Source organism: Megalobrama amblycephala, linkage group LG9, assembly GCF_018812025.1.
Source record: "Megalobrama amblycephala isolate DHTTF-2021 linkage group LG9, ASM1881202v1, whole genome shotgun sequence".
NCBI lineage: Eukaryota > Metazoa > Chordata > Actinopteri > Cypriniformes > Xenocyprididae > Megalobrama > Megalobrama amblycephala.
In genome coordinates this window covers 21,662,533-21,690,235 of record NC_063052.1, presented here as the reverse complement: position 1 = coordinate 21,690,235, position 27,703 = coordinate 21,662,533, and the positions used below count along the sequence as shown (strand labels likewise).

The following is a 27,703-nucleotide window of genomic DNA, read 5'->3' as shown; positions in this document are numbered from 1 at the left end:
GCGAAAAGTTTTACAACTAACCAGATTGTCCGATTTCTTTGCTTATTCTCTTCCAGGCAAGGTCCTTTTTATTCCTGTCTCGATAAAAATATAATGACACATCATAGAGCTCAGGGTGGCCGCACACAGCGACATCTTAGTTCTGGTCTCCACCACTGATCACATCATAAACACGTTACTACCAAAGCAGAGTCCCTGATTGGTTAACGCGCCGCGAATTTACGCCAAAGTTCAGATTTTTCAACTCAGGCGTTTGGGCATCAGACGCTCAATTCGCGCCAGCGCCATTCGCGCGTCAACGGCCGATTCGCACCGCGCATGGAAGGCAGCTATGGCTACCACGTACACTTTAATTGTGGATGGGGAAAGACAGGCAGAAAAACAGTCTTAAAGGAACTCCAGCACTGAAGCCATTGGGCAGTTAACTGGGTCCAACAGACGCTCTCTGCACCATAAAGTGAAGACTCTCCAATTTAAGGTGGCTCAGGCAGCAGCACTCTCCTTTTGTTGTTGCCGGTATAATAAGCTCGATGTCGATGGTTGGGTCTGCCCCCTGGCAGCAGCCCCCTGGGACCTGTGGTGAGGAGGGATGAACCTCTGAAATGCTGCCATCTTTGCCTCCTGAAATTTCTCAACAACCAAGTTTAGAGCATCGCTGAAGAGACCAGGAGGTGACAGCAGGGCATCAAGAAGGAAGGTTTTGTCCTTCTACTTGATGGCTGAGAGGTTCAGCCAAAGATGCCTCTCCATAACCACCATAGCTGCCGTGGAGTGGCTGATGGCACAGCGTCTCCTTGGTGGCAAGGAGAGAAAAATCAGTGGCCCACCACAGCTCTTTAATGGTGTCAGGCTCTAAACCTTCACCCTCATCCAGGTCCCTAGTTGGCCTGGTGGCCATAGTATGTAGGCAAGATGGCCATAGTATGTAGGCAAGCGCCCGCCTAACCTGCAGCCATTTACGCTTTGTAAACCAGAGAAGATGTTGTACAGCATGGCTTGGTGGGCAATGTCGGGGCTTTAAGGGATGACGCAGCGTCAGGGGAGAGATAAGCAGCTAATGTCTCTTCTACCCTGGGCATCATCCCATAGTCGTTCTCTTTAAACCCCAAAATTGAAGCATAGTTATGAACTGTGGGACTTAATAGATGAGAAGAGAATGGCCATTTCCAGGATTTCGACAACTCAGTGTGGAGATCTGGAAAGAATGTTAAGCCCCGATGTAGAGGTTGTGCTTTTGACTGTAGGAAGCACTCATCAAGTTTACTATTCTTTTGCACTTCCCGCTTCTGGGCCTGCCAATCGTTGTTTAATTTTGCCATGGCTCAAGTTATAGCCTTCACTAGTTCCTCATACTGTGGGGATAGGGCTGGTAAGTCTTCCAAATCATCCGCTTCGATGCTGAGAATGTCCACCTCCTTGGAGCTGGACAAACCCAACATCAAGCTCTCACTTAGCCACAAAGCGGGCTTCCATATCCCGAATTTGAACGCTGGAGCTAGCAGTTGAGAGCTGAGGAAGGGGCGAAGCCATTTCAAACTCCTCCGCTAGCTCCATCTGCAATCCCATGAGTAAAGGCGCCGAGCTGCCTCAGCAGCCATGGGACCTGAACCACAGGGAGCACAAGCTTGGCCGCTCTCATCAAACACGCCCAGGCAGGAGTTCGAGAGCTGACTGTGCATGCTCCGCTCTCAAGCAACTCACAAAAAAACTTGTGTGTATCTCCACCCGGCAGCGAGGAACACATTTTCTAAATTGCTGCTCACTCGCCATTTCTAAAACTTTTTCTTTTGGCCTACTAGACAAACAAACACCAAATAGGACTGACACACACAGAGCATTTGCTGAAGATCAGAAAGCAGACACTGCTGTGTTGCCAGCCCCCTTTATAGCTTCCACATTACGCCGTCACACGTCATGAGGTGAAGCAGCACCAATCAGGATTGGACTAGTTGCACTTGCACACGTGCTTCAGACACTGTCATGCTGAAGGCGTTGCCCAAAGTGTCATCATACGACGCAGTGCGAATTCCCTCAAAAGGGAAATATACTTAATTTATGATATAGGCCTACTACCGTTCAACAGTTTGGGGTCAGGGATTTTTTGTCCATTTGTTTGTTTTTTGTTTGTTTTTTCTTCGAGAAAGTAATACTTGTATTCAGCAAGGATGCATTAAATCAATCAAAAGTGATAGCAAAGACTTTTACATTGGTACAAATTATTTCTATTTCAAATAAATTTTGTTCTTTTGAACTTTCTATTTATCAAAGAATCCTGAAAAAAATATAAATAAGAAACATTACTTGAGCACCAAAATTTTGCTTTGCCATCACAGGAATAAATTACTCTTAAAAATATATTACAAATAGAAAACAGTTATTTTAAATGTTATAATATTTCACAATATTATTGTCAAATAATTGCAGCCTTGGTTTGCATAATAGACTTAAAAAACAAAAATTAAATGTTCATATTTTATCATTATATTTGTGGTCCTTGGTAAAGTTTGAAAATCCCTGCCGTAGATGACAGTAAACCCTTCTAAAAAAAAATTTTTGTTTATCCAGGTGTTTTGTTCAGCATTGAAGTTACATCAACCTATTTTGCTGTGAGAAACTACTGGAGGGGCTACTTTGCTGCTACATTCAGTGCTTTTATTTTCAGAGTACTGTCTGTGTTCAATAAGGATGCAGGTGGGATACTAAATAATATTCCTGAATGAAGGTCTTAGCAGCTTTGAGATGATCATATGTCAGATGAGATGACGTTTTTCTTCTATTGATATTGTTTCAGTAACCATCACTGCTCTCTTCCGCACCAACTTCCGCATGGATTTTCCTTTCGACCTTCAAGAGCTTCCAGCGTTCGCCATTATTGGGTGAGAGCGCGGGGGCGAAAGCGTGCCGTTCGTGGTGAGGGCACAATCCTGAAGCTGTGTGTGTGTGTGTGTGTGTGTGTGTGTGTGTGTGTGTGTGTGTGTGTGTGTGTGTGTGTGTGTGTGCGTGTGCGTGTGTGCCATTTCATAACCCTTGAGACACTCACAGACCTGAGCACACAGCACTTTTGTATTATTGTCAGCTGACCAAAGTGACCAGATGTTGGTATTATATTTGATTTGTTGAAACATTGTCTTTTTTGCTAAAAGTTTTGATGAAGTTATTCTATTATACTCTATTATATTACTAATATAATAGTATATTATTATACTATTATACACTATTATTACTCTATTATGTGTTCACATTCATCAGAAACAATTCAGCAATGTATCATCCTTTCCGTGTATCTGTCTATTTAATAATCTTGTCTTATTATAAAACTGAAAAGGCCAGAATGATTTTTTTTTTTTTTTTTTAGATCGCTAAAATAATGTGTAAGTTTTTGTCTTTGTTACTTTTTTACCCACAGGATTTCTTGTGGGTTTCTAGGAGCTTTCTTTGTTTACCTGAACCGTCAAGTTGTCCTGTTCATGAGAAGACCTAACATTTTTACACGATTCCTTACAAAACAGTAAGAGAAAAAAGCACCAAATGACAACAGCCAATATTACCTTTAGTATTAACTTCTGTAGCATTATTAATGAGTGTTAATTTGCTGTAATCAAAATCTTTAAAATCAGTCTATAAACAAAATACTTGCAATATGTGTCATATTTTCTCCCTCAGCCGGCTGATTTTCCCTGCTGTTGTGACATTAGTGGTTACGACACTGACATTCCCTCCAGGCTTTGGGCAGTTCATGGCTGGAGAGGTCAGATTAGAAACATTTGTTAACAATTAACTATACAATTTTGTTCATTCTGATAACTAAAAAATTAGGATCATCCTCTTATGCAGTGGTTCTCAACCAGGAGGCTAGGGCCACTAGGGGGCCTCAGCAAACTTCCCAAGGGGCCTTGAGATTATTTAAAAATGAATTAAAATAATGCAAAACAAGCGTGAAAATAAACTAAAACATCTAAAAATCAAGATATTTCATATTTTCACATATGAATACACCCCCTCAACAACTGTTTTTTGTCTTTGTATAACATCTCTTTTACATATGTAACTTGGTTCCCTGAAAGGGGAACAAGACGCTGCATCATGGTGTTGACGCTATGTGAATGTTTCTGCGTGAGCTGGTAACAGAGCCTGCCCACAAGGCTGTGTAAAGGCACAGACGCTTGTTGAGTTCTGACTGGACTTGGGTCAGCCCTGAAGTACTCGGGATCCTGGGGTTGAATCCAAAGAACCTGATGAATGTGTGCGGAGAGGACCATCCTGCAGCAGCACAAACATCATATAAAGGTGAACCTTTTGCAAGAGCTTTGAAAGATGCTACACTCCCATTAGAGTGGGCCCTGACTCTTTGAGCCAAAGCCATTTCGTGTGCTTCATAGGAGAGCATCTGAAAATAGCATCTGAAATCCAATGCGACATACGCTGCTTGGTGACCGCATTACCTCTTTTGCGACCAACAAAGCATACCAGAAGCTGAGAGGATCCCACTGGCTATGTCCACCAGCTGGGCGGTGGACATAGATCCTTAGAGGACGGACCGGACATAGCATGTGGAGGCTTTCTTGCTCCAGTGTCTCATGAGGTGGAGGAAAGAAAGCCTGCCAAGTGACCAGCTGAGGAGCTGCAGAAGGTACTTTTGGAATGTAGTCCCATCTCTTACATCACCTGATGTAAAGTCTAAGCAGGAGGAGGCTACTGAAAGGGTCTGGAGGTCTCATACTCTCTTGAGTGATGTTAATGCTAATAAAAGAGCCACTTTGAGAGTCATTTTTTTCTGAGACTAAATCCAAGGACTAAAAAATGGGGCTTCCGTTAAGGCTCCTAGGACCAACACTAGGTCCCAGGAGGGAACTCACAAACAGCAGATAGGCTTCAACTGTCTGGTGCCACACAAGAACCGAGACACCAAGCGGTGCCTCCCAACCGAGACTCCATCCAAAGACATGTGGCTAACGGAAACAGCAGCCATGTATACCTTTAAGGTAGCTGGAGCCAGCCCTGCTGACAGGGGCGCCGTTGACACGGGGGACGGGGGGTCAGGACCCCCGCAGTTTTGAAAAGAGAGAAATCGACCCCCGCACTTTTGATAAGGGCTTCAATCAGTCAAATATATCATCTTTTAGCTTAGGATATTTTCTTTCAAATGAGACCATTTTCACGTTTCTGTGAGCTTTCGTTTGTAAATAATCAACTGTTTTGTCACGAATGTGAACAGAAAAAGCGCTCTCGAACGGAGAAACGCGCAATCTCCAAGCAATCGATCAGAGCATGCTAACGTTTTAGGACAGGTCGATGGTATATAAATCATGCCCGAATGTTAGCCTTTGTCAATCAAAGCCAAACTGTCCATTCAGAAACCGAGAAATTTGACAGGAGGCTGATCTCTCAGGTTGATGCGCGAGCTGGATTGACTGAAGTTTTCGTGAGGATTTATAGTTTTGATTTCGGTAATTACATCTAGAAAGGTAAACGCATTGATGGCATCTATAAAAGAGATCTCTGAAAGCGAAACAAAAGTGATTATTGCCTCGACCAGCAACGCAGCGGGGAGGACGCACGAGAGGAGCGTTTAATAGGTATGTGTATGGGCTACTGTAATACTGCATAATGCTTATCAGTGCCTTGCATTTTTATCGCGAAAGTGAAAGTGCCATTTGCGGTCGCATCGCGGTGCCCCCGTGTTCCCATTTCTCCCGATGTGCCCCGTGTTTCCATTTCTCCCGATGTGAACCGTGAGCTCCAGTCCATTACAGTGTAAGGCGGTTAAGGCCCGGGCATACTTCATTTCCCGCATTCCGCTCAGCCTTTCAAAGAAGCTCCTTTGTACATTTATTCATTTACATCCCCCCCCCACCCCCACCCCCAAATGCAGTTTGGTCCCCCCACTTTGAAAATGTCTCCTGCGCCCCTGCCTGCTGAGATGATGTTCTTGAAGGAACTCCAGCTCGGAAGCGTTCCCATAGCGTCAACGCCATGATGCAGCGTCGAGTTCTACTCAAAAGGGAACCAGGATTCCCATGGCCATTTTTATCATGAGTATATATTATGCCAAGCTCTAATACATTTTAAAGCATGTTTAATTTTTAAGTAAAAAAATATTTTAAAAAATCCTGGAACAATTGGAAAAATCATGGAAATTAATTGATTAAAAAGAGTGAGAACACTAAAGAACATTACGGAAGAGGATTAGGGCCAAGCAATAATAGAAAAATAAAACCATCTCGAGATCAAAGTTGTTAAATTTCGAGAAAAAACACGTTAAATTTCGAGAAAGAAGTTGAGATAAAATGTTGAGAATAAACTCATTAAATTACGAGAAAAAACCTGTTAAATTTCAAGAAAAAAGTCTAGATAAAATGTTGAGAATAAACTCATTAAATTACGAGAAAAAAACTCGTTAAATTACGAGAAAAAAGTCGAGATAAAATGTTGAGAATAAAGTCATTAAATTACAAGAAAAAAGTTGTTAAATTACGAGAACAAATTCGTTAAATTTTCTCGATATTTAACAACTTTAATCTCGATATGGTTTTATTTTTTTATTATTGCTTGGCCCTAATCCTCTTCCGTAGAACAGCTCTTGAAACTTCTGGAATCTTGAACTTTAATGCACAGAAATAAGGAGTGTCCACCAATTAAAAGAGGTTTTAAAAACTTTGCCATTACAGTAGCTATTGTTGTGGAGAATGGTGGGCCTTAGAGTCACAAAGGTTGAAAACCACTGTGCTAATGATTATGGTCTTTCATTCAGACATTTTTCATTCAAACAATCTTGAAATAATGTCATAGTTTGGTTGAATTTTTGAAATATATTATTTGATTTGATTTTAAATGTGAATTTGACGGTTTTATTCCACAGCTGATGCCCAGGGAGTGCATTAACTCTCTGTTTGATAACTTCACCTGGACTAAAATATGGGGCTCCCCTCTCCCGCCTGGTCTCGGTCGCTCTGCTGTGTGGTTTCATCCTGACGTCAGCATCTTTGTCATTCTTATTCTCTTCTTTATCATGAAGGTTGGTCCTTTTAAATTTCTCTTGTTCACATTGTCCTCCATCAATCCTCTGCTATTTATCTTCACTGTCTCAAGGTCCTTCTCTACTCTTTAACTGTTTTTTTTTTCACTTTATCTTTGTCTACTTCCTATCTTTTGTTCAACAAACTTTAAGTAAAGTAATTTTCACTTTAAAACACTAGAAAGAAGTACCATGCACTGACATTGGCTTTAGTTATCATGTCAGTAGCCAGTCGATGGCTTCAATGAAACCTGCTTTTATTCAGGACAGTCATTATCTCCCTCCATCTGTCAGGTTTGAAGCTGCTGAAGCAATCATTTTTCACTTGAGTTAGGCTCGTACAGGTTGTGCTTGTGCTGCTGACAGAGATTTTAGAATTAAGGCAATCGTGTGAAAACATTATTATTCATCTCACAGTTCTGGATGTCTGCAGTTTCCACCACAATGCCCATCCCGTCTGGAGCTTTCATGCCTGTCTTTGTATTGGGTAGGTCAATGGTATTATTCATTTATTGGAGACTGCCATTTATGATACATTCTGATTTATTTAAAGATCACTTTAACATACAGTTGGGTCTAAAAAGGAACATATTTTACATTAGAAAAATACGAAATAGAATCATTTTTCTTCTGAATACAAACATACATTCATCTGCGATACTAGTAGTCTCAGACTTTTGGGTCAAACTGTAAATATTGTATGTCGATGAACATTACACTTATAGAAATTAGCCTACCACATTTTGATTTGTCTTATTTTATTTTGTCAATAGTACACTAGGCTCAAATATTCTTCGATGTTCCTCTTACAGGTGCCGCATTTGGTCGTTTAGTGGGTGAGATCATGGCAACTCTCTTTCCTCACGGTATCCTGTTTGATGGAATACTATACCGCATCATCCCTGGAGGGTACGCTGTCATTGGTCAGTCATCCTTTCCTCGTCTTCCGATCCACCACAATTACCTAATGTTTGCTCATACTGTGTTGATGATGTCAGTCCTGTTCCTGTCCCTCCTTCTCTTAGTCTCTGATCTTCCACTGCATGTGACCATACTCCATTCATTATGTCACTCCTGTCATGACCCTGTCTTTTAGCACTCCATCTTTCTGTCCTGTTACTCTATTGGTCTATTCTTTTCTCTTACCATGAAGGTGCGGCGGCGCTGACGGGAGCTGTCACCCACACCGTTTCCACAGCAGTGATCTGCTTTGAGCTGACCGGTCAGATCTCTCACATCCTTCCCATGATGGTCGCCGTCATACTGGCCAACATGGTAGCGCAAGGTCTGCAACCGTCACTGTACGACTCTATAATCCAGGTCAAGAAGCTGCCCTATCTCCCCGAACTGGGCTTCGGCCACATAAGGTGTGCAGACATTGCAAACGCCACCGTTGTGGCTCCACGCATGTGACAAACCAGCTTGGCTCACACCGTAGCCAGGTTCCCTCATCCTCTCGTGCTGACAGCACCTCAAAGTCCTTGTGATTCATTAGCAGCGGGAGCTATTAGTAAATACGCTTGTCAACAAGGGGCGGCAACATGAAGCCTTGGCACCCTTCCAGCTAACACTGGGCTGCTGTACACTCATTAGATTTGGGCTATTCATACCTCTTTATCTAGGACGCGCTCTGCGTCTTAATCTACCTTTTTGTGGTCTAGGGCAGTCGTTCTGCTTTAGGACCCAGAGTTTACAGTGGACTTCAAGTAGTGACCCAACACAGTGCAAAAACTGTTTATAGTACAAAGAAAAGCAAACAAAAATGTCCTTAAAATCAAACGCTGAAGACTATTAATATTAAGTGCATAGGTAATGTGCTCATTTATTAATATGATATGAATGGCATGAAATTATTTTCATTTTTTATCTTCTCTGGGTTCATCTATGTATATATTAATGATGCACCGATACTAAATTTCTCTGCCGATACCGATAGTCGATTATATATATATATATATATATATATATATATATATATAATACACTCAAATAAAAACTGAAATGTTTGTATAAAACTTAGTTGCACATAAGGTAGTTTTCATAAGCACTTGTCTTCATGGCAAATTTATTCAAACGTAATTAACTGTAAATAAGCTCCTCTCTAGTTTTTTTTTTTATAGCTAACTAAGGAACAGTGAACACTGGAAAACATTCCTGAGGTAAATGTGACGTTATGTGTCATATTGTTCACAAGCTGTTATATTGACATCTTTCTGTGGTTGAAACACAGATTAAGTGATTACATAAGAAATGGTACATTCCGGTAAGTTTTACTGTATCTTCCAACATACCTTTTGATGTTCATGCATGTTTTTCGAGATAAACCTTGTATTAATGTGGAAGAAAAGACTCGCGCTCATCCGCGCTGCCACTTAAACTGAGGCCGGTAAAGCGATCTGTCACGTCATATTTAAGAGCATCAAAACGGCATTTATTGTTTAACCCTTAAATGCATGACTGTTTCGCCAATCATTCTTACATATTCGGGTCTTTATCGACCCGGATCTATATCTAACACAGAAGGATCTCTACCTGTCGCGATAATATAAAACTCCTCTGATATTAGAGTAACAACTACAGAAGAATAAAATAAAGCATATTTTGTTACCTTTTGGAGCTTGGAAGGGCTCGGTTTGAGCAGATATTTTTTGCCATCATCACTGTCCTCGTCAGAGCTAATTTCCCAGTAAATTCAGCAAATAATAGTCTAGTTTTATGTTTGAGGTCACAGATTTGACCCCATTCGCGATCTCAAACGTATCCTCAAAACTATGTAATTTTCAACATCTTTAAAATCATTATTCCGATCGCTAACAGCTTCCCCAGATCTATCCAGTAACAGTTACACTCATATTTGATTGCGTTCAGTACTTGCTCTGCAGTAAATCGCTGAGCCATTTCATGTTTTTCTTATTATTTCGTTTTTTGTCTGAATGAGTCGTCACTTCAGCTTTGTGTATCAGACATTGCCACCTTGTGGAATAAAGATGAATTGCACTTATTTCGTCATCTAAGATTAAATTATTGTTGTGCAGAAAAAAATATACGTACACTCATACACACCTCGGGGCGTTAGCGGCCCTATACAATTTTTACATAAAAATGAATACAAAAATAGGCATTCTTTTATAATTTTATGATTTTTTTCTTGTTATATTCTTTATAATGAATTGATTGAGGAATACCAAGAAGGTTGATGTCTAACTTTAAAAAATGAACAAGGAGGAGGGTAGTGAATGACGTTTGCAGGTATGCATTTAAGGGTTAAATTTCATGATAAAATGAACAGAATTTGAAAACTGGGACTTTGTTACAAAGCACCAAGCTCTTTGCGACTATTGGATGGGAGGCGCAACAAATAATGTTTGATGTAGCAAAAAAAAAAAAAAAAAAAAATTGCAACCCTGGCCAGGGTTGCCAGGTTTTCACAACAAAACCCGCCCAATTGCTATTAAAAAATTAGCCTAAAACTAGCCCAATCACATTTCATAGGGGTCCCCCGGTAAAAATCACATTCCAGAGGGTAAAATCTGCATTTTGGGCAGGGTTTCCTGGTAAAATTTGCATTCCAGTGGCTAAATATCATGTTATTTAGGGTCACTTTAACCCGCGGACATGAAAAACAACCCACGGCAACAGTGATAAAGTACTCAAATTCCCCCGGAAAACCTGGCAACACTGGACCTGGCAACCCTGGCTTTAACTACAGGTGATTCATAGGGTCAAATAGAACCTACTTACTAATTAAGTCTTTTTTTTTTTTTTAATGTTACTGCGTTATTGTTGTGTTTACTAAATTCAACAAATGAGATATTTTCTTCACACACAGTATGAGTTGTAGTCTGAACACATTTTTCCGCACCCTTTTGATTGACAGGATGTGATCAGCCCTGATCATTGGCTATTTTTAACCAATCGGCTGATAGTGATAATAATACTTTTAATCGGCTGATACCGATTGTTGGCCGATACATCAGTAGCTCCTCACTGCAGAACACGAGGTCCAGGATACAGATCCAGGGGGTGGAGACGAGTAAGTTTAGGGATATGTAAAGTGGGAGGAATTGGATCCAGATCCGGGGGGTGGAGATGGGTAGGTTTAGGGATCAGGAGGTGGAGACAGGTAGGTTAGGGATACGTAAAGTGGGAGGAGTTGGATCTGGATCCAACCTCACCCTCTGGATCTTGTGTTCTGCAGTGAGGACCACCTCCACTTTATTATGGAACAAACTCTGGGCCTAATATTGTATTAGTAATATTTTTAATTAAAACTTATTGCATCAATTTATTTTGCTATTATTTTGCTATGCAGTTTTGTATGGCTAATTGCATTTTATTGTTTGGATTAAGTATTATTTGGGTTAAACATTTTTCTTGTTGTCAGTACAGAGCTGTGATCCAACAGAGGACCGCTTATCTAGAGTAATTAAACTTGTTAAACCATGTCACCCTGTGGTCTTACTGTTCTGTTTTCCTGCAGCCAGTATAATATCTTTGTGGAGGACATCATGGTGAGGAAAGTGAAGTTTTTATGTTCCCACTCTACATACAGAGAAGTACTGCATTTGTTGGACTCGACTTCTCTAAAAACCTTCCCGCTGGTTGATTCAAAAGGTAATGTCACGCAGGCTGTCTAGACAATTTCCTGAGTCTAACTGAACCTCTCATTATGACATTTTTCGAGCTGCATGTAGTAAACCTAGGTGAGCTATGTATTTTTATTTTGTTCCACTCAAAGAGCTGAAACTCTGTTCAGAAACTTAGCAAGCTATCAAGCTCATGTTGTTAGCTTAGCAACATGAAGTTTCTGCTTTGTAGAATTTCAAATCAGTCACATCCTCTAAAAAAGCCTATCTCAACAGTATAGGTTTTGGAACAGAGCCCTAGTGTCTGCAATCATTTTAATGCTCATATGTAACTGGATTCTGAACTCACTTCACCTTCAACAGAATCTATGATTCTATTGGGTAGCATCGAGAGGTCTGAGCTTCTCGCCCTCTGTGATTGGTGGCTGTCAGCAGAGAGGCGTATCCTAATGCAAGGACAAAGCTTGCAAGGTCAGGTGCCTTCTGCCAAAATCAGCTGGGAATCCTTTGCCTTTGTTGATGAGGAAGAAGAGGAGAATGAAGATGATAAGGTATCTGCAAAGAGAGGATTCTACTTATCTGCCTACCTACCTATCCATCAATCCATCTCTGTCTATCACTCTGTCCATCCATCTATCCATCCATTTATCTCTGTCTATCGCTCTGTCCATCCATCCATTCATAATGAAAATATAAGAAGAAGAATTAAGTTTTTTTTTCCTGAAATTTTGCTTTTTATGCCTTTTTTAAAATGACAATTTGTACTTATTTGTGTGAATGTTTAGACAATACCAGTTCAAGAGGAAAAAAATGGCCCTGTGCCTCCACCCAAACCTTCTGAACCATCCACCAATCACACGTCTCCCGGTGAGAATCTCTCCAGCATACATAACCAACCCATCCTCTTTAAAACTTAAATAAACCTCAGACAAGCACTTCTATTGAACAAGCATCTTGAGACGATATAAGTGATACTCATCCTCTAATCCGTCTTCCATCATTTTCGTTTTTTCCTTCTCTCTCCTCCTCTTCTTGCCTAGATAAGGGTCCTTCCCAGTCTTTCGGGAGAATTTTACGTAACTTCTTTTCATCCTCTTCAGAAAGACACACAGAAGGTCAGCCACAGGTACATTGTTTGTGTTTATAGGTCCCTTATGAAAACCTGTACGTGTGTGTTCCATCAAGTGAATATGAGAGCACTAAATGAATTATTGTCAGCATGTATGAAATTTTAATGAAAGGTCGATAAAATGAGAAGAGCAGATATATTGCTAATGGTCTGCATTAATATTCATCAGTGTTTTTCAAGGACATGTGCGGTTAAAGGGAAGTGAACGGTCTTCCATTGAATGTGCCAATATGCAAATGCTCATTCTAAAATATTAATGAGCTCGAATACTTGGAACAAATGCACCGTGTCATGTATTATTGAATTATCTTGCCATTTTTTTCACCCTAGGAGCCTTATCCTCCACCTTTAACCGACACAATGACACCAGAACAGGTATTACAATACAATACAATAAAAATCAACTTCCAATTAGACATTTAAGCATGAATGGAAATTGTATTAATTTAGGATCTGCATAATGTTGGATGTAGATGCAGATGAGCTGCTAAAGTAAAACAAGGCATAGTGGAGTTAAAAACTGGTTGTGACTGGTTCACATAGATCAAAGCCTGGGAGGAAACGGAGATGGATAAACCTCTGGATATTGATCAGATCAGAATAGATCCCTCCCCGTTCCAGCTGGTGGAGAGAACGTCACTACATAAGGTGAGACATACCAAATCAAGTTAATTTTAATTATATAGCGCTTTATACAATAGAGATTGTGTCAAAGCAGCTTCACAGTAATAAACAGGAAAATAACAGAGTTAATGTTGCAAAATTCATCAGTTATGAAACAAATTTCAGCTATAAAGCAGCCATAGCAGCCAGGGAGGGTCTAGCTAGCCTCTGTTTTGTTTGACAACACTTTGAACGTCAACAGGAAGTTACTCCACCCAGGATCACTTAGATCACCTTTAACTAGTAGGAAGAGATGATAGGTTCATGAGCTGCTTGCACTGAAGCGCTACAGCGATCTGTCACAACACATTAAAGAGCAACAAAATGGTATTTATTGTTTAAATTTCTTTTAAAAAATTACAAAATTTGAAATTTGAGACTTTGTTTCATATCAAAAGTAACCTGCTGTGGCTTGTCTGTTGAAGCATTGTCAGTGTCCTCTTTGCTCCTCGATGTATTTTTCACTGCATGAGAACATGATGTGTGGCGTGAGAGCGGCATGGCTTGTTGAACATAGCAACAGTAACTAAAGGCAGCGGGTCTTTGTGAACGGTCGATTATGAAACATAATTAAAATAATATATTATTTTATATTTTTAAATAATTATCAGCTTCTCTGTATTAGCCAGAATATTAATGCCAGCGCATTCCTTTTTATTAACGTACATCAGGGATTTCCAAACTTTTTCAGCTGAATATCACGGACCTAAAATATTTACTTGAAGCACCCTCTGAGGGTATGTTTACACAACAACGATGTACTAAAAACGTTTTTCCTTTGCTTTTTTCATGTACAGACGATAACGTTGTCAAAACAATCCCATTCAAAATGGATTGTGAAAATGACTAATAACGTTGTGTTATGCATGCCAGGCCAGTAGTTGGCGATGTCACTTTGTAAAGAAACACTATGCACCTATAGACAACACATAACACACATGCGCATGACTTCACTGTTTTCACAAATTCGCGTTTTTGTTGTTTACATGGAGACAATAATGGTATCATTTTCAAAAACTTGCAAAACACGGTTGTTGTTTAAATAAATGACCAAAACACATCAAAATTGTCGTGTAAACAGCCCCTGAAATTTTACGTTTTAATAATTTAACAACGCATTCACGTTCACAGTTTTCTGATGTCCGTTAATGGCCACATGACATTTTATTTTGATTCTATTTTATTATTGTTATTTTAAAATGAGGTATTTATATTATTTTTTACATTTTTATTGCTTTATTCATCATTAGCTTTTCATCAACTCACAAACCTCACTTTGAGAAACCCTGGTGTAAATGACACATCTTTATACAGTGGGTACGGAAAGTATTCAGACCCCCTTAAATTTTTCACTCTTTGTTATATTGCAGATAAGTTCATTTTTTTTCCTCATTAATGTACACACTGCACCCCATATTGACAGAAAAACACAGAATTGTTGACATTTTTGCAGATTTATTAAAAAAGAAAAACTGAAATATCACATGGTCCTAAGTATTCAGACCCTTTGCTGTGACACTCATATATTTAACTCGGGTGCTGTCCATTTCTTCTGATCATCCTTGAGATGGTTCTACACCTTCATTTGAGTCCAGCTGTGTTTGATTATACTGATTGGACTTGATTAGGAAAGCCACACACCTGTCTATATAAGACCTTACAGCTCACAGTGCATGTCAGAGCAAATGAGAATCATGAGGTCAAAGGAACTGCCTGAAGAGCTCAGAGACAGAATTGTGGCAAGACACAGATCTGGCCAAGGTAACAAAAAAATCTCTGCTGCACTTAAGGTTCCTAAGAGCACAGTGGCGTCCATAATCCTTAAATGGAAGACGTTTGGGATGACCAGAACCCTTCCTAGAGCTGGCCGTCCGGCCAAACTGAGCTATCGGGGGAGAAGAGCCTTGGTGAGAGAGGTAAAGAAGAACCCAAAGATCACTGTGGCTGAGCTCCAGAGATGCAGTCAGGAGATGGGAGAAAGTTGTAGAAAGTCAACCATCACTGCAGCCCTCCACCAGTCGGGGCTTTATGGCAGAGTGGCCCGACGGAAGCCTCTCCTCAGTGCAAGACACATGAAAGCAAGCATGGAGTTTGCCAAGATGGTGAGAAATAAGATTCTCTGGTCTGATGAGACCAAGATAGAAATTTTTGGCCTTAATTCTAAGCGGTATGTGTGGAGAAAACCAGGCACTGCTCATCACCTGTCCAATACAGTCCCAACAGTGAAGCATGGTGGTGGCAGCATCATGCTGTGGGGGTGTTTTTCAGCTGCAGGGACAGGACGACTGGTTGCAATCGAGGGAAAGATGAATGCGGCCAAGTACAGGGATATTCTGGACGAAAACCTTCTCCAGAGTGCTCAGGACCTCAGACTGTGCCGAAGGTTTACCTTCCAACAAAACAATGACCCTAAGCACACAGCTAAAATAATGAAGGAGTGGCTTCACAACAACTCCGTGACTGTTCTTGAATGGCCCAGCCAGAACCCTGACTTAAACCAAATTGAGCATCTCTGGAGAGACCTAAAAATGGCTGTCCACCAACGTTTACCATCCAACCTGACAGAACTGGAGAGGATCTGCAAGGAGGAATGGCAGAGGATCCCCAAATCCAGGTGTGAAAAACTTGTTGCATCTTTCCCAAAAAGACTCATGGCTGTATTAGATCAAAAGGGTGCTTCTACTAAATACTGAGCAAAGGGTCTGAATACTTAGGACCATGTGATATTTCAGTTTTTCTTTTTTAATAAATCTGCAAAAATATCAACAATTCTGTGTTTTTCTGTCAATATGGGGTGCTGTGTGTACATTAATGAGGAAAAAAAATGAACTTAAATGATTTTAGCAAATGGCTGCAATATAACAAAGAGTGAAAAATTGAAGGAGGTCTGAATACTTTCCGTACCCACTGTATATATATAAATTGTCCAGACTATCAAGATGATTCAGGATTATGTAATGTCAATAAAAACTTCACCTTTTTTTCACCAGACTCATACCCTGTTCTCTTTACTGGGCCTCAGTCATGCCTATGTAACCAACACTGGAAAACTGGTGGGAGTTGTGGCACTGAAAGAGGTAGTAGCTTATCAATCTGTTGTCATTGCTAGATATTTTTCTTTTTTCTAGACTGTTTAACCCTTATTTTTTCTTCTTCATCAGCTCCAAAAAGCCATTGAGGGCTCAACACGCAGTGGCGTGCGCTTGCGCCCCCCTTTGGCCAGTTTTCGTGACACCATTCGCAAAGCTGCGAAGCCTCCTCAGGCCTCTTCCCCACCATCTTCGCCTGGCTCCACCACAGCTCCTTCCTCGCCTCTGTCCGCACCCGTGGTCCCTCAAGTCCATTCCCCCAGCCTGGCGGCCCCAGAGAAGGAAGGGAAGGAGGAGATGGAGGTGTGGATTGAGGGAGTGAAACGGGAGGTGATTGTGGGGAACAGCAGTAGCACAACGACAGTAAGCAGCAGCAGGAGCAGGAGCAGTAGCAGCAGTAGTGGTACAGGAAGTAGTCACAGTGAGGCAGGAAGTGCTGATAGTAGCCCAAGCCTGCCGCCCTCCTCCTCTCCTCCCCCCATCCCTCTCTCCACCCTGCAACCCGTCCCCGAAAACAAAGAGGGTGAAGAAAATGAGGACGAGGAGCCCCTTTAGGACAAGTAAAGTTTCTTTTTCTTTTATTTGAGGTGTGATCAGTGTACTTTTGTTCACTTTTATTTTTATATAACAATTTCATGTTTTTTTTAATTGCTCATTTAAAATGTCTTTTCTTTTCTTTGTTTTCCTCCTCTCTCTTTCATTTCCTTTTCTCCTTTCTCTTCTTTATTCTCTTTTTGTAAATCATAGAAGAAAAATAAAAGAAAAAGAGTTCTCCTCTTATTTTTCTTATTTTTCCTCTAACAAAATTCTACATATTTTCTTCTCTTTTTCTTCTTTTTCCACTTGATCTCTCTGTTCTTCTGCTGAACATTTCTGTACTTTTTATGCCTTTTTCTTCCTCTTTTTTTCTACTTACACCTCCCCTGTTTATTTCTATTTCCTCTAAACATTTCTGTAAATAAATGTTTTCTCTTCCACTTGCTCTTCCTCTTTTTTGTCCCTCTTCTAAAAAAATTCTGTAAATAAAATTAAACTCCCCTAAATCCTTTTCTTTAAAAATGGCGAGCAGCAAGAATTGCTTAGATATCCAAATACTTGCAGTACTCCAATTCTCTGCCACAAGGAAAACTGCATTTGTCTGCTTAGACCCTGATGTGGCGCTAAACACTTTTCCATGTCAAAGTCCATTTTTATAAATATGAACGTTGACGTGGAATTTAGCGTATGCACACTGTAAGTTCAAATCTATAAATGAGGCCCCTGGACATTTTCATATGCACCCTTTATTAAAGGTTGCAAACCCTTTTTATGTTGTCAAATGTGCAAAATTGACAACAAATTGAACAACAAGGAAAATTTTCACTGCATTATACTTTTGTAGTTGTCAAAAATATCTGAAACAAAATGTGGCCAGCAGGTGGCACATTGTGAACCTTTTCAAAATCTGAACCTTCTTTTCACCTGAAACATAGTCTCCTTGTGCCCTTTTCTAGTTCTAAATTTTTACGTGAATAAAATTCAGGGTGTGCACACTATCCTCTCTTAATGAAACCATTTGTATCCTGTTGTCATCTATCAATATTTTCTCTCAAAACTCTCTCTCAGGTGTCTCTCATGTCTTTAAACCAAGGACTGTTTATGAACAATCTATGTTGGTTCATGTGAACTACTGTTTTTGTTTAAATGTTTCATTTAATTTAATGTGATTTTGTGTCTGTTCAGTCAGTGAGCATTTACTTTATTTGCTTCGATTTGTTTGTTTTTGTCATATTTATTAATTTATTTATTCATTCATCTCTTTCCCTCTTGGCGTGATGAGATATCGACAGAAAATGTCTGATAAAGTAATTTCGAAAGGTTAATGATGTTGTTTTTGTCTCATTGTTTTTCAAATTTTTAGTTTACGTTAGGAGGGAGGACATTTATATATCTAAAACCATTCAATCTTGGTGTCTTCCAGGAATTAATAACAATTCAATAAACTGACAAATCTGAAAAACTTTTATGGCACATGCTTTTTTAGATTACTGTCAGCGATGTGGAATAATAAATGTTCCCCCATCCCTCCAATGTTCGGAAGATGGATGATTCCTTCATAAACGGCTTCATAACACACACCTGGCTTCTATATCCTTGTATCCTTGTAAAAGAAGCCATTTACCACTCTTTAGGTGGCTGCGTTTTTCTTTTGGACTTTGTGGTTTTAATTTTGTTTTTTTGCACCTGCTCCACATTACATTCCATGAACGCAGTTTACAATCCTGACTTAACTGACGGTTACATTAACACCCATTTGTCTTATTTTCTATTTTGTTAATAAACCTAAAAATTAATAAAAGTTTATGCCTTACTTTTGGCAAACTTGTGTGTCCCTTTCTTTGTTGCGGCCTTTTGAGCCACGGGCCGTAACAAAATGGGGGCTCGTCCGGGACAAACAAGACATCGGGTCGTCACAGTGAGAGAGTATCCTAATATATTTCTATGCTATTTCTCTTTATGATCTTTTATCAATCTCTAAAACCGTTAACAAATGAGACAGTGCTTCACAATAAGGTTTTTATTTACAGCACATTAAAATGCACATGATTTGAATGAGGTTACATGATGACACCGAATGGAGTTGAAGAAACGGCAATATCACTACCTACCTAGCTTTATTTTTTATTCCCGAAACCGCATTTATACCACAATAACCAAAAACCGCATTTCTTTGCCATTTTGCACTAAGTGCATCATATTTCACAGAGTATGACAGAATTATGACCTTATGACATCATTGCTGTCAGCTATTAATGTTGCCATCCTTTGGACATTTCACAAAGAGCTCTTACATCGAAGATGCTAAGAGTGTATTTTCCAAAGAATGTAATTTTGTTCAAGAGATTATTCACTTCAATCTCTCTCATTTTATCTGGTTTCGAATTTCAATCCAAATACATCCTTTAGATCTGTGAAAATGACTCTCCTTCAGCAGATACTAGTCCTACGATGTTCGAAATATCACAAAGAATGACAACTTGCAGGCCTCATTAGTATAGAAAAATAAATGTTGCCTCAGCATTGCATAACGGCATTAATCAAAACTCTCAAAATCATCAAAGAATAAAAATCATTGTGAAACCAAACGGCTTCTAAGTCTAAGTTAGTTTTAATGTTGCCACATCGAAAACACTTTTTTTTCCTCTCTTTTGGAACGTATATAAGTATCGACAAAGAATTAAAATGTGCACACTAGTAGTCGATGGCACTTTTTTCTGCAGCGGGTATTTAAATAACAGCTTAAATATTAAATAATTAGTGGAAAGCCTACAAGCACAAACCAGAAAAGCACCTTCTTTTTACTTCTTTCCACAGTCATACGGTCTGTTGTGACAAAAACATACTGTGACCAAACATGTCAATTAGCCCATTACCACAAGATTTTACTGAGGTAATGAGTTTATCTCTTTGCATTATGTCAGCTACAGAATTTGAAAGCGACAAATTAACATGGAAAATACGCATGAAGCAAATGGCTCCTACATATTAGTTCATCAAAAATGGAAATGGATGGATCCATGAGTGGTCTTCAGGATTCCCAATTTGGTTTCCTGTAGTCTCAGACTCAATGGATTAAAAGTATCCAAAGTTTTCTCCTCTTTTTGCATGAGAAGATTGATGGAACTTCCCAGAATGACGATGATGACTCTTCAGTTTTCCTTTTGTTGTTCAGTGCAAATCAATATTGAGCAGCTCAGCCAGGCAGATAAACAGATAAACACATACATTGATGAAAAAATATTAAGTAGAACAAAAAAAAACTTTAGGACAGAACCGGGCTGTCGCTAAAGAAGATGGGCAATACATTCGTTTATGTCCATAGTAGTGCATAAGTCTTAGTAACAATACAGTTAGGATGTTGAAAAGGGCAGCACTGTTTCCATTTGGGCAGTATTGTGCTTGGTTATATTAAGAGCAAAAATATGTTTTCCAGGATGTGTAAATGTGTGCACATCAGTGTGTGTGTGTGTGTGTGTGTGTGTGTGTGTGTGTTGGAGGTACATGGGGACACTTCACGCAAACAGCAAATTCATAACATTTTTTTTTTTTTTTTCAGAATATACCTTTAAAGACATACATTCATACATTCATACTAACATACATACAGTACATACATATTATATATACATACAAATACATATTGTTTCATTGGCTTTTAGTTTTATTACAAAAATCAATATATATATTATTACTATGTTGATACTGTTAATTCAGTCAATTAAATACTCAAAAAACGCATGCACTTTCTTTTGGTTGTATTGATTTCTCAGTATTGCACTCTTTGTTTTCATATGCAAGTGGCCTTGGACTTGCACTTGCACTCCCGCATAAAACAGCAGCAGCGCATATAATGTATCATCCTGGCTTTGACGCTCTCCAACGTTTGGTCTCTATATGCGCCCGGCGCTCCAAGAGAGCATTCTTTTAGCGTTTAATAACGAATAAATCTGTTCCTGATGTTACAGTTTGTACGAGTACACATCTGGGGTAAAAGGGCATATACAATAGCTTAATTGGTTGATTATTTTTACAGACAGTTTCATTTTTTATGTTCCTCGCTCCGTCCTTTCAGCTGGCCCTCAATTTGAACCGTCAGTTGGTTGCCACAGCAACCACGGCCCCATCCTCCACCTCTTCTTCTTTCTCCTCCAGCGATTGGACGACGCAGGATGTAACCTCGTAGGTCATGTGCTCAGTCATTGGCTCTGCTGGTGCTTGTCCTGGGCTCATGACCCCAGGTGGGGTGGAGTCCTCTCTTTGAGGCAGAGGAGTCAGGACGGGTGTTACGGATGTCGGCTCGGGTTCAAGGGTAAGTGTTATGTCATCCTCCTTGAGAAAGGGAGAAAAAAAATTCTTACGATGTTAACATAAAGTGGTAAATGATGTAGAAATTAAATATCCTACCTTGCCTTCTTCTTCCTCTTGCTGCTCCAGGATGCATTCTGTCTCCATGGCGGATTCCTCGCCGTACATTTCCGCCATTCCCATTTCAGCCGCGGACATGCCCATGTGTCCCATCAACTCCACCTGATGGGGCTCCACCTGAGCCGACGCCCACAAGTCAGCTAGTCTCGGGTGAGTGGGTGGGCCCAAACTGTGAATAGTGCTGTTGGGCGTGGCTTGTAAGGATTGGGAGGTGCTGTGCAGTCGATGTTCCAATGACTTCAAGAGAAAGCATGAGAAAAAGAATTGGGAATATTTTCAGGTATGAGGTAATGATGACTGGAAAAAGAAACTTTGATAATCGGGCAAAAGAGCATACAGAATTTTATGATTACATGCAGATTTTGTGTTTAAGAAACTTTTTTATTATTATTATCAATGTTAAAAACAGTTGTGCTGCTTAATATTTCAGGATTTTTAATGAATAGGATCAGCATTTATTTGAAATATCTGAATATTTTCGTAACAATGTAAATGTTTTACTGTCAATTTAATGCATCCTTGCTGAATAAATAATTTTTTAAAGAGGACCTATAATGCCCCTTTCACAAGATGTAATATAAGTCTCTGTTGTACCCAGAATGTGTCTGTGAAGTTTCAGCTCAAAATACCCCACAGATCATTTATTATAGCTTGACAAATTTGCCCCTATTTGGGTGTGAGCAAAAACATGCCATTTTTGTATGTGTCCCTTTAAATGTAAATGAGCTGCTGCTCCCGGTCCACTTTCCAGAAGAGGGCGGAGCTTTAACAGCTTGTGCTTTGGTTGCTCAACAACAACAAAGCTGGAGAATCTCACGCAGCCAAAATGAGGATTGTCAGTAGCGGTGTTCAGCCTTACATTGTTCAAACCAACTTATAGTATGCATCTGGATGTTTCTGAACGGTTAGTAGATAAATGTATGTAGTTGCTGTGGAGTTGATTCAACTCATCGACTAGCATGTGCCGTCATGTTAACCTTTTGTGCAAATCCAGCATTGAATTGACCCTCGCTTGTGAAGCAGTCTGGCGTAAAATGACGGCATGGCAGCAACACTCTACTACAGCAACTCTTCTTCTTCTTTAAAGCAGCCCAATATGGCCTCGCCCCCTTTGTTGCATGTTCTCAGGGGAGGAGTTTATGTACATTTTAGGGTTAGTGATGTCACCAACCCGGGAAGAAGCTCGTTGTAGTCCCTACCAGCCATTTGTTGTAGTCCTTAAACACAGAATTCTTTAAAAGAAAATATCTCCCTTTGCATTGAACTTTGTAGATGTTGTTTATGCTTAAACAGCAACATTATACACTAACTAAAGTTAAAAAGTGAAATCTTAATCAACCACCCCTTTAATAAAAATCTTACATTTTAAATGTGTATTGTTTTCTTACTATAAAAATCTCCAGATTCAAATACAAAATGAGTCATATTACCACCACCCTGAAGACCAGAGGTTTTCAGTCCTGGAGACCCACCACTCTGCACAATTTGTTTGTCTCTCTAATCTTACACACTCAGTACATGGAGCTCTTTCCTAATGAGCTGATGATCTGAATCAAGTGTGTTTAGTAAAAGAGACATGCAAAATGAGCAGAACAGTGGGTCCCCAGGACCAGCCATAGACCTCACCCGGCTACAAGAGGTCAAGTAGTAGAACTAAACACAACTCTGTAGTGTTTCTCTGAGCATGTTAACATGGCAGCGTGTCAAACCGTATGTTTTCTGACCTGTTGGTACTGCAGGAGCTGCTGCTGCTGGTACTGCTGATACTGTTGGAACTGCTGTAGGTGGTTCTGCTGCTGCAACGTCAACTGCTGCTGTGTCAGATAGTGGGTGGAGCCGTCATAACCCTCACCCGAAGCCCCGCCCGCCATGATGTAAGAGCCGGCAGCGGGAGAAGCCACGCCTGATGGCTCGTTGCTGATTGGCTCCCACGCATCAGAGGAGGAGAGACAATAAAGGCCTTGGGAGACGTAAGTGTGAGGCCACATATCTGCAGAGGAATGATGCAACGGCTGGTCTGAAGGACAGACAAGAAAATGGGAGAGACGGACAAAATGTCATAAGGTGAAGTGGGCAATTCAAATGCAGATGGAACCATAGTGGTTTCTGAAAAAAAAAAAAAAAAATGTTCTAATCCAAGGATTCCTAAAATTTATTTGTCAGCTGAACCCCTAAAATATTAAGTACCCCCTGAGATATATATATATTAGATGTGTGTATATATATATATATATATATATATATATATATATATATATATATATATATATATATATATATATATACAGACAGTGTTGGGGAAAGTTACTTTTAAAAGTAATGTGTTACAAAAATGCATTACTCCCTAAAAAGTAACTAATTGTGTTACTTAATTACTTTTTATGGAAAGTAATGTGTTACATCACTTTTTCTCACCTGGGCTGGGTTTGTTTTGTTTTTTAATAACAAAGAACACAAAGGTTCTATTTTGGGCAAATGTAAAGGCCCTTTCACACCAAAAGTGAAATGAATAAGCCTCAGGATGAAGGAAATGGAAATTCATGCCTGTACAGTAGAGGGCGCAGCACAAACAAACCTTTCAGGGTTTTAGAAGAACACACAGAAGAAGAAAGTTCAACACTCTTACTTAAGCAATAAAAACAAAAATGAAACACAAATGTGATGTTTATCTAAAGTCATTTTTGCTTATTAGTATGGCTGAATTGGATCATCGAAGATCAGCAAGAAAGGTGTTGGTTAATAAAGTGCGATTAAATTCATAAAGTATATTTATGTTATTTAACATATTTAATTATTGCAGAATGCTAATATTCTAAAACAACATTCCATGGCACAATAACAGTAGTATTTGTACAATTATAGTGAGTTTGCTCCTCCACCATTGACGCTTGCTATGAGAAATGCTGCCAGTATAGATCGGGCAGAAACAAGTGATGTGATACATACTGTGAAACGGTTTCCATGTGATATTATTAGAATATCACATGGCAGGAAAAGGTTCTCAGCCAATCAGATTCCAATATTTATATCTTAAATTCTTCACTTTAAAACATTCGGTCCATCTGGTTTTAACATTTTCAATCCTCAAGCTTTTATTTTGGCGACATACTGGTGACATTCTGTAAACTTCTGTCCATAGAAGTGTTGAAAATGATGAATGTGTATATAATGTGAACTAAACCCAAAATGCACATTAAGTTCACAGTGCATATAAAGACGAAGTTCATGAGAAGCAGCATTTACTGTGAACTGAGCCACACTGACATGCCACACCATTTAATTAAATCACAGATTTTATTTTGATAACCGCACTGAGCTATATCGCAATTTCTATTTTATTATAATTAATTGTGCAGCCCCATTTATTTATTTTTATATTTGATTTACTTAATTATTAACTTTTCATCAACTCACAGACTCCCTGCAGTTCCCACACGAACCCCCAGGGGTTTGTGAACCCCCATTTGGAAAAACCTTTTCTAATCATACCATACCATACAATAGTACGCTACACTAAATCCTCATTATTTTTGACAAAATCGGGCCAAAGACATCCTTTTTGTTTGGTGTTACGCTGCATCCTGGCTTCTTATAGCTCTGATAGCTGAACCTCAGGAAAACCGATGCTCCGCGATTCTCACCCATTGCCTTTGGGCCTGCAGCTGTCACTGTGGCATCTCTGACACATTTCCACACTCTAAATAAAGTGGTGGCAATGCGCTCTAGACCTGTCAAACGGACTGCAAGGCACATCATTCAAGGCTAGGTAAACAATATAAATCAAATCCACAGAAATATCAAGTGCTAACATCAGTTAAACAAAGAGGTTTGGTTATGAGACTCCTGTAAAAAGAAGCAAACAGTTCTTACTGCAAGAGTGGTTGAATATTCACAAGGTTTTGAGCTGCCAGTGTAATAATCGTGCAAGCATGAGCTTAAGAAGTGTGTACTTGTAATATCATATCATGGCTTAACAAAAGATGTTCTATTCATCTGAAATCAAACAAAGAGAGCAAAATGACAAAACATATATGTAACATAATAGAGAAGATGGTGCCTTACTAAAACAATCTGTTATGGCACAAAGTGGTAATTCTGAATGAAAGCTGTTTGTGACCCTCACCTCTGCTAGTGATGCTCTCCTGGTTAACCTCACTGAGGTGAGCCACGCTGCCCTGGTTGGAGTCCACACAGAAACTCTCTCCATCCATAGAGGTCCAGGCTAGGAGTGTGGCCTCAGAGATGGCAAATTGCTGCATAATGCCTGTAAGATTACAATTTTGATATTTTAAAGATGAAATATACTGGATAAACATTTAAAATATTTACATATTCATAGTGGTTTTGTTGTTATAATACTATAATTGTTGTTATAATAATTGTTTGTTGTTATAATAATATTATATTTATTGTCATAATACTTTTTGTGCCCCCCCCCCAAAAAAAAAAAAAAACGCTATTCAAAAATATCTATGATGGGCGATTTCAAAGCACTGCTTCATGAAGCTTTGAAGCTTTATGAACATTTTGTTTTGAATCAGTGCTTCGGAGTATGTATCAAACTGCCAAAGTCACAAACCCTCATAAAGACTAATAATTATTTTAAAAAAAGAATGGATATACCAGCTGTCTGTCTGCTCCTGCTGGAGCAAGGGGATCACCCCCTCAAGGATCATACAAGGGACTTTTTAGATCTTGTGTGCTTCACACTTTACCCCAACAGCTTGCTCAGTTTTTCTAAAATGCTGGTCTCAACGAGCTGTCGAAGACTCATCTGCCCATGGAAGGTCTTTGGGGGAGCTAGTGAATTGTGGATGCCCACTTATCAGGAGGACATCGCCAAATCCTAATTCACCACGTCGCAGTTTGTTCCACCCAGCTCCAAGTCTTCTTTGTCACTGCTGGTTTTGCCCAGCTTCAAGTCTCCCACATCGTGGATGGTCCCGCTCAGCCTCACTCTCCCTCCTCCTCAGCCAAAGCCATCCAGTTTCTTTGCCACGTCTCCACTGTATCCTTTCAGCCCCTTGGCTCCTCAGTTTTCCACCCTTCTGCTCGGATCTGCCTTGGACTTCCAGGTCGTCAGCTCTGCCTTGGTCTGGGTATCTCTCAGCTCCACCCTAAGAATCCATGCCATTTACTCCACCTCTGCCCATCAACCAGTCGGCTCCACCATGGCTCCTCGCTCCCTCGGTTCCACCTGGGGCTGCCATCCTTCTGGTTCCACCAGGATCCCCGTCCCTCTGGCTACGCTTTGGTCAGTTGTTGCTCTACCTCTACCATAGACTTCTGGGCCTCTGACTGTCCCTTGTTCCTCCACTCCTTCAGCTCTGTTGAGCTCCTCCTTCCCTCCGGCTCCTCCTCAGGCCTCCCTCCCTCCAGCTCCGCTTCAGTTCTCCAGCACCCTGGCTCCACCTCGGCCGCTTGTCACTGTGGCTCTGCCTCAGCCTTCTAGTCTTCCAGTGTCGCCTGGTCCCTCCGTCCCTCGGAATCCACCTGGGTCACCACCTCTCCTGGTCTGACCTATTGGTTGGGCTCGTTACTCCACCATGGCTCTTCCCACCATTGGTTTCCACCATGGGCCTTCTTCCTGGTTCTGCTCTGGGTCATCTTCTGGCTCCTCCCTTTGTCATTTCCTCTCTGGCTCCTCCCTCCATTGTCTCCTCCATGGGGTATCCCTCTGCCAGTCCCTCCAAGGGTGTGTTCCTCAGGCCTCTCGTCTACCACTAGAGCCCTCTCCCTTCTCTGAACTTTTGCAGCGTGAGGCGGTGCTTTACGGGGCTGGGGGGGGTGTAATATCACATTTATATCTTATTTAGATTCATTATCATGTCCTGTTTAGTTTCTTTATCACATGCTGTCTCTGTTTTACGTAGTTCTAGTTCATTGTTGGTCTCTATGGTTACTGATTAGTTCTCACCTGTTCTTTGTTTTCCGTTAATGATCCTCTCTGTGTATATAAGCCCTTAGTTTGCTCTGTCCTCGGTCTGTCGGTAATGTTTATGGTTCTGGGATGTTATCTTCTGTGTTCTCTTTGTTGTTTTTTAAACTTCAACTTGATTGTTCATTCAGCGTTACTCATCAGGTTTAATATACATGGCCACCGTGACAATATCACAGTTTTCACAAAAATATTAAGCAGCACAGCTATTTTTAACATTGATAATAATAAATTATTTTTGAGCACCAAATCAGCATAATAGAAAGATTTCTGAAGGATCATGTGACACTGACGAGTCGTGACCATGGCTGCTGAAAA

General features: G+C 40.1%; 2 protein-coding genes across 9 annotated transcripts in view; one reads left to right on the top strand and one right to left on the bottom strand.

Moving 5' to 3' along the window:
* Positions 1-17,042, top strand: part of clcn1a (chloride channel, voltage-sensitive 1a) — a 31,749-nt gene extending 14,707 nt beyond the window's left edge. For both annotated transcript variants that reach the window (XM_048202072.1, XM_048202071.1), the window contains 16 exons: positions 2,566-2,691; positions 2,792-2,876; positions 3,407-3,508; positions 3,664-3,748; positions 6,860-7,015; positions 7,433-7,502; positions 7,828-7,938; positions 8,169-8,382; positions 11,496-11,629; positions 11,965-12,152; positions 12,387-12,468; positions 12,642-12,727; positions 13,061-13,105; positions 13,274-13,378; positions 16,384-16,470; positions 16,555-17,042. In XM_048202072.1, coding sequence (XP_048058029.1) covers positions 2,566-2,691; positions 2,792-2,876; positions 3,407-3,508; positions 3,664-3,748; positions 6,860-7,015; positions 7,433-7,502; positions 7,828-7,938; positions 8,169-8,382; positions 11,496-11,629; positions 11,965-12,152; positions 12,387-12,468; positions 12,642-12,727; positions 13,061-13,105; positions 13,274-13,378; positions 16,384-16,470; positions 16,555-17,037 — 2,159 coding nt within the window. In that variant the 3' untranslated portion in view covers positions 17,038-17,042. The remainder of the gene's footprint in view (positions 1-2,565; positions 2,692-2,791; positions 2,877-3,406; positions 3,509-3,663; positions 3,749-6,859; positions 7,016-7,432; positions 7,503-7,827; positions 7,939-8,168; positions 8,383-11,495; positions 11,630-11,964; positions 12,153-12,386; positions 12,469-12,641; positions 12,728-13,060; positions 13,106-13,273; positions 13,379-16,383; positions 16,471-16,554) is intronic.
* A 1,982-nt stretch (positions 17,043-19,024) lies between these two features.
* Positions 19,025-27,703, bottom strand: part of fam131ba (family with sequence similarity 131 member Ba) — a 38,285-nt gene continuing 29,606 nt past the window's right edge. For all 7 annotated transcript variants that reach the window (XM_048202081.1, XM_048202080.1, XM_048202084.1 and 4 more), the window contains 4 exons: positions 25,571-25,711; positions 23,172-23,464; positions 21,427-21,684; positions 19,025-21,351 (listed from right to left, as the gene is read on the bottom strand). In XM_048202081.1, coding sequence (XP_048058038.1) covers positions 21,115-21,351; positions 21,427-21,684; positions 23,172-23,464; positions 25,571-25,711 — 929 coding nt within the window. In that variant the 3' untranslated portion in view covers positions 19,025-21,114. The remainder of the gene's footprint in view (positions 21,352-21,426; positions 21,685-23,171; positions 23,465-25,570; positions 25,712-27,703) is intronic.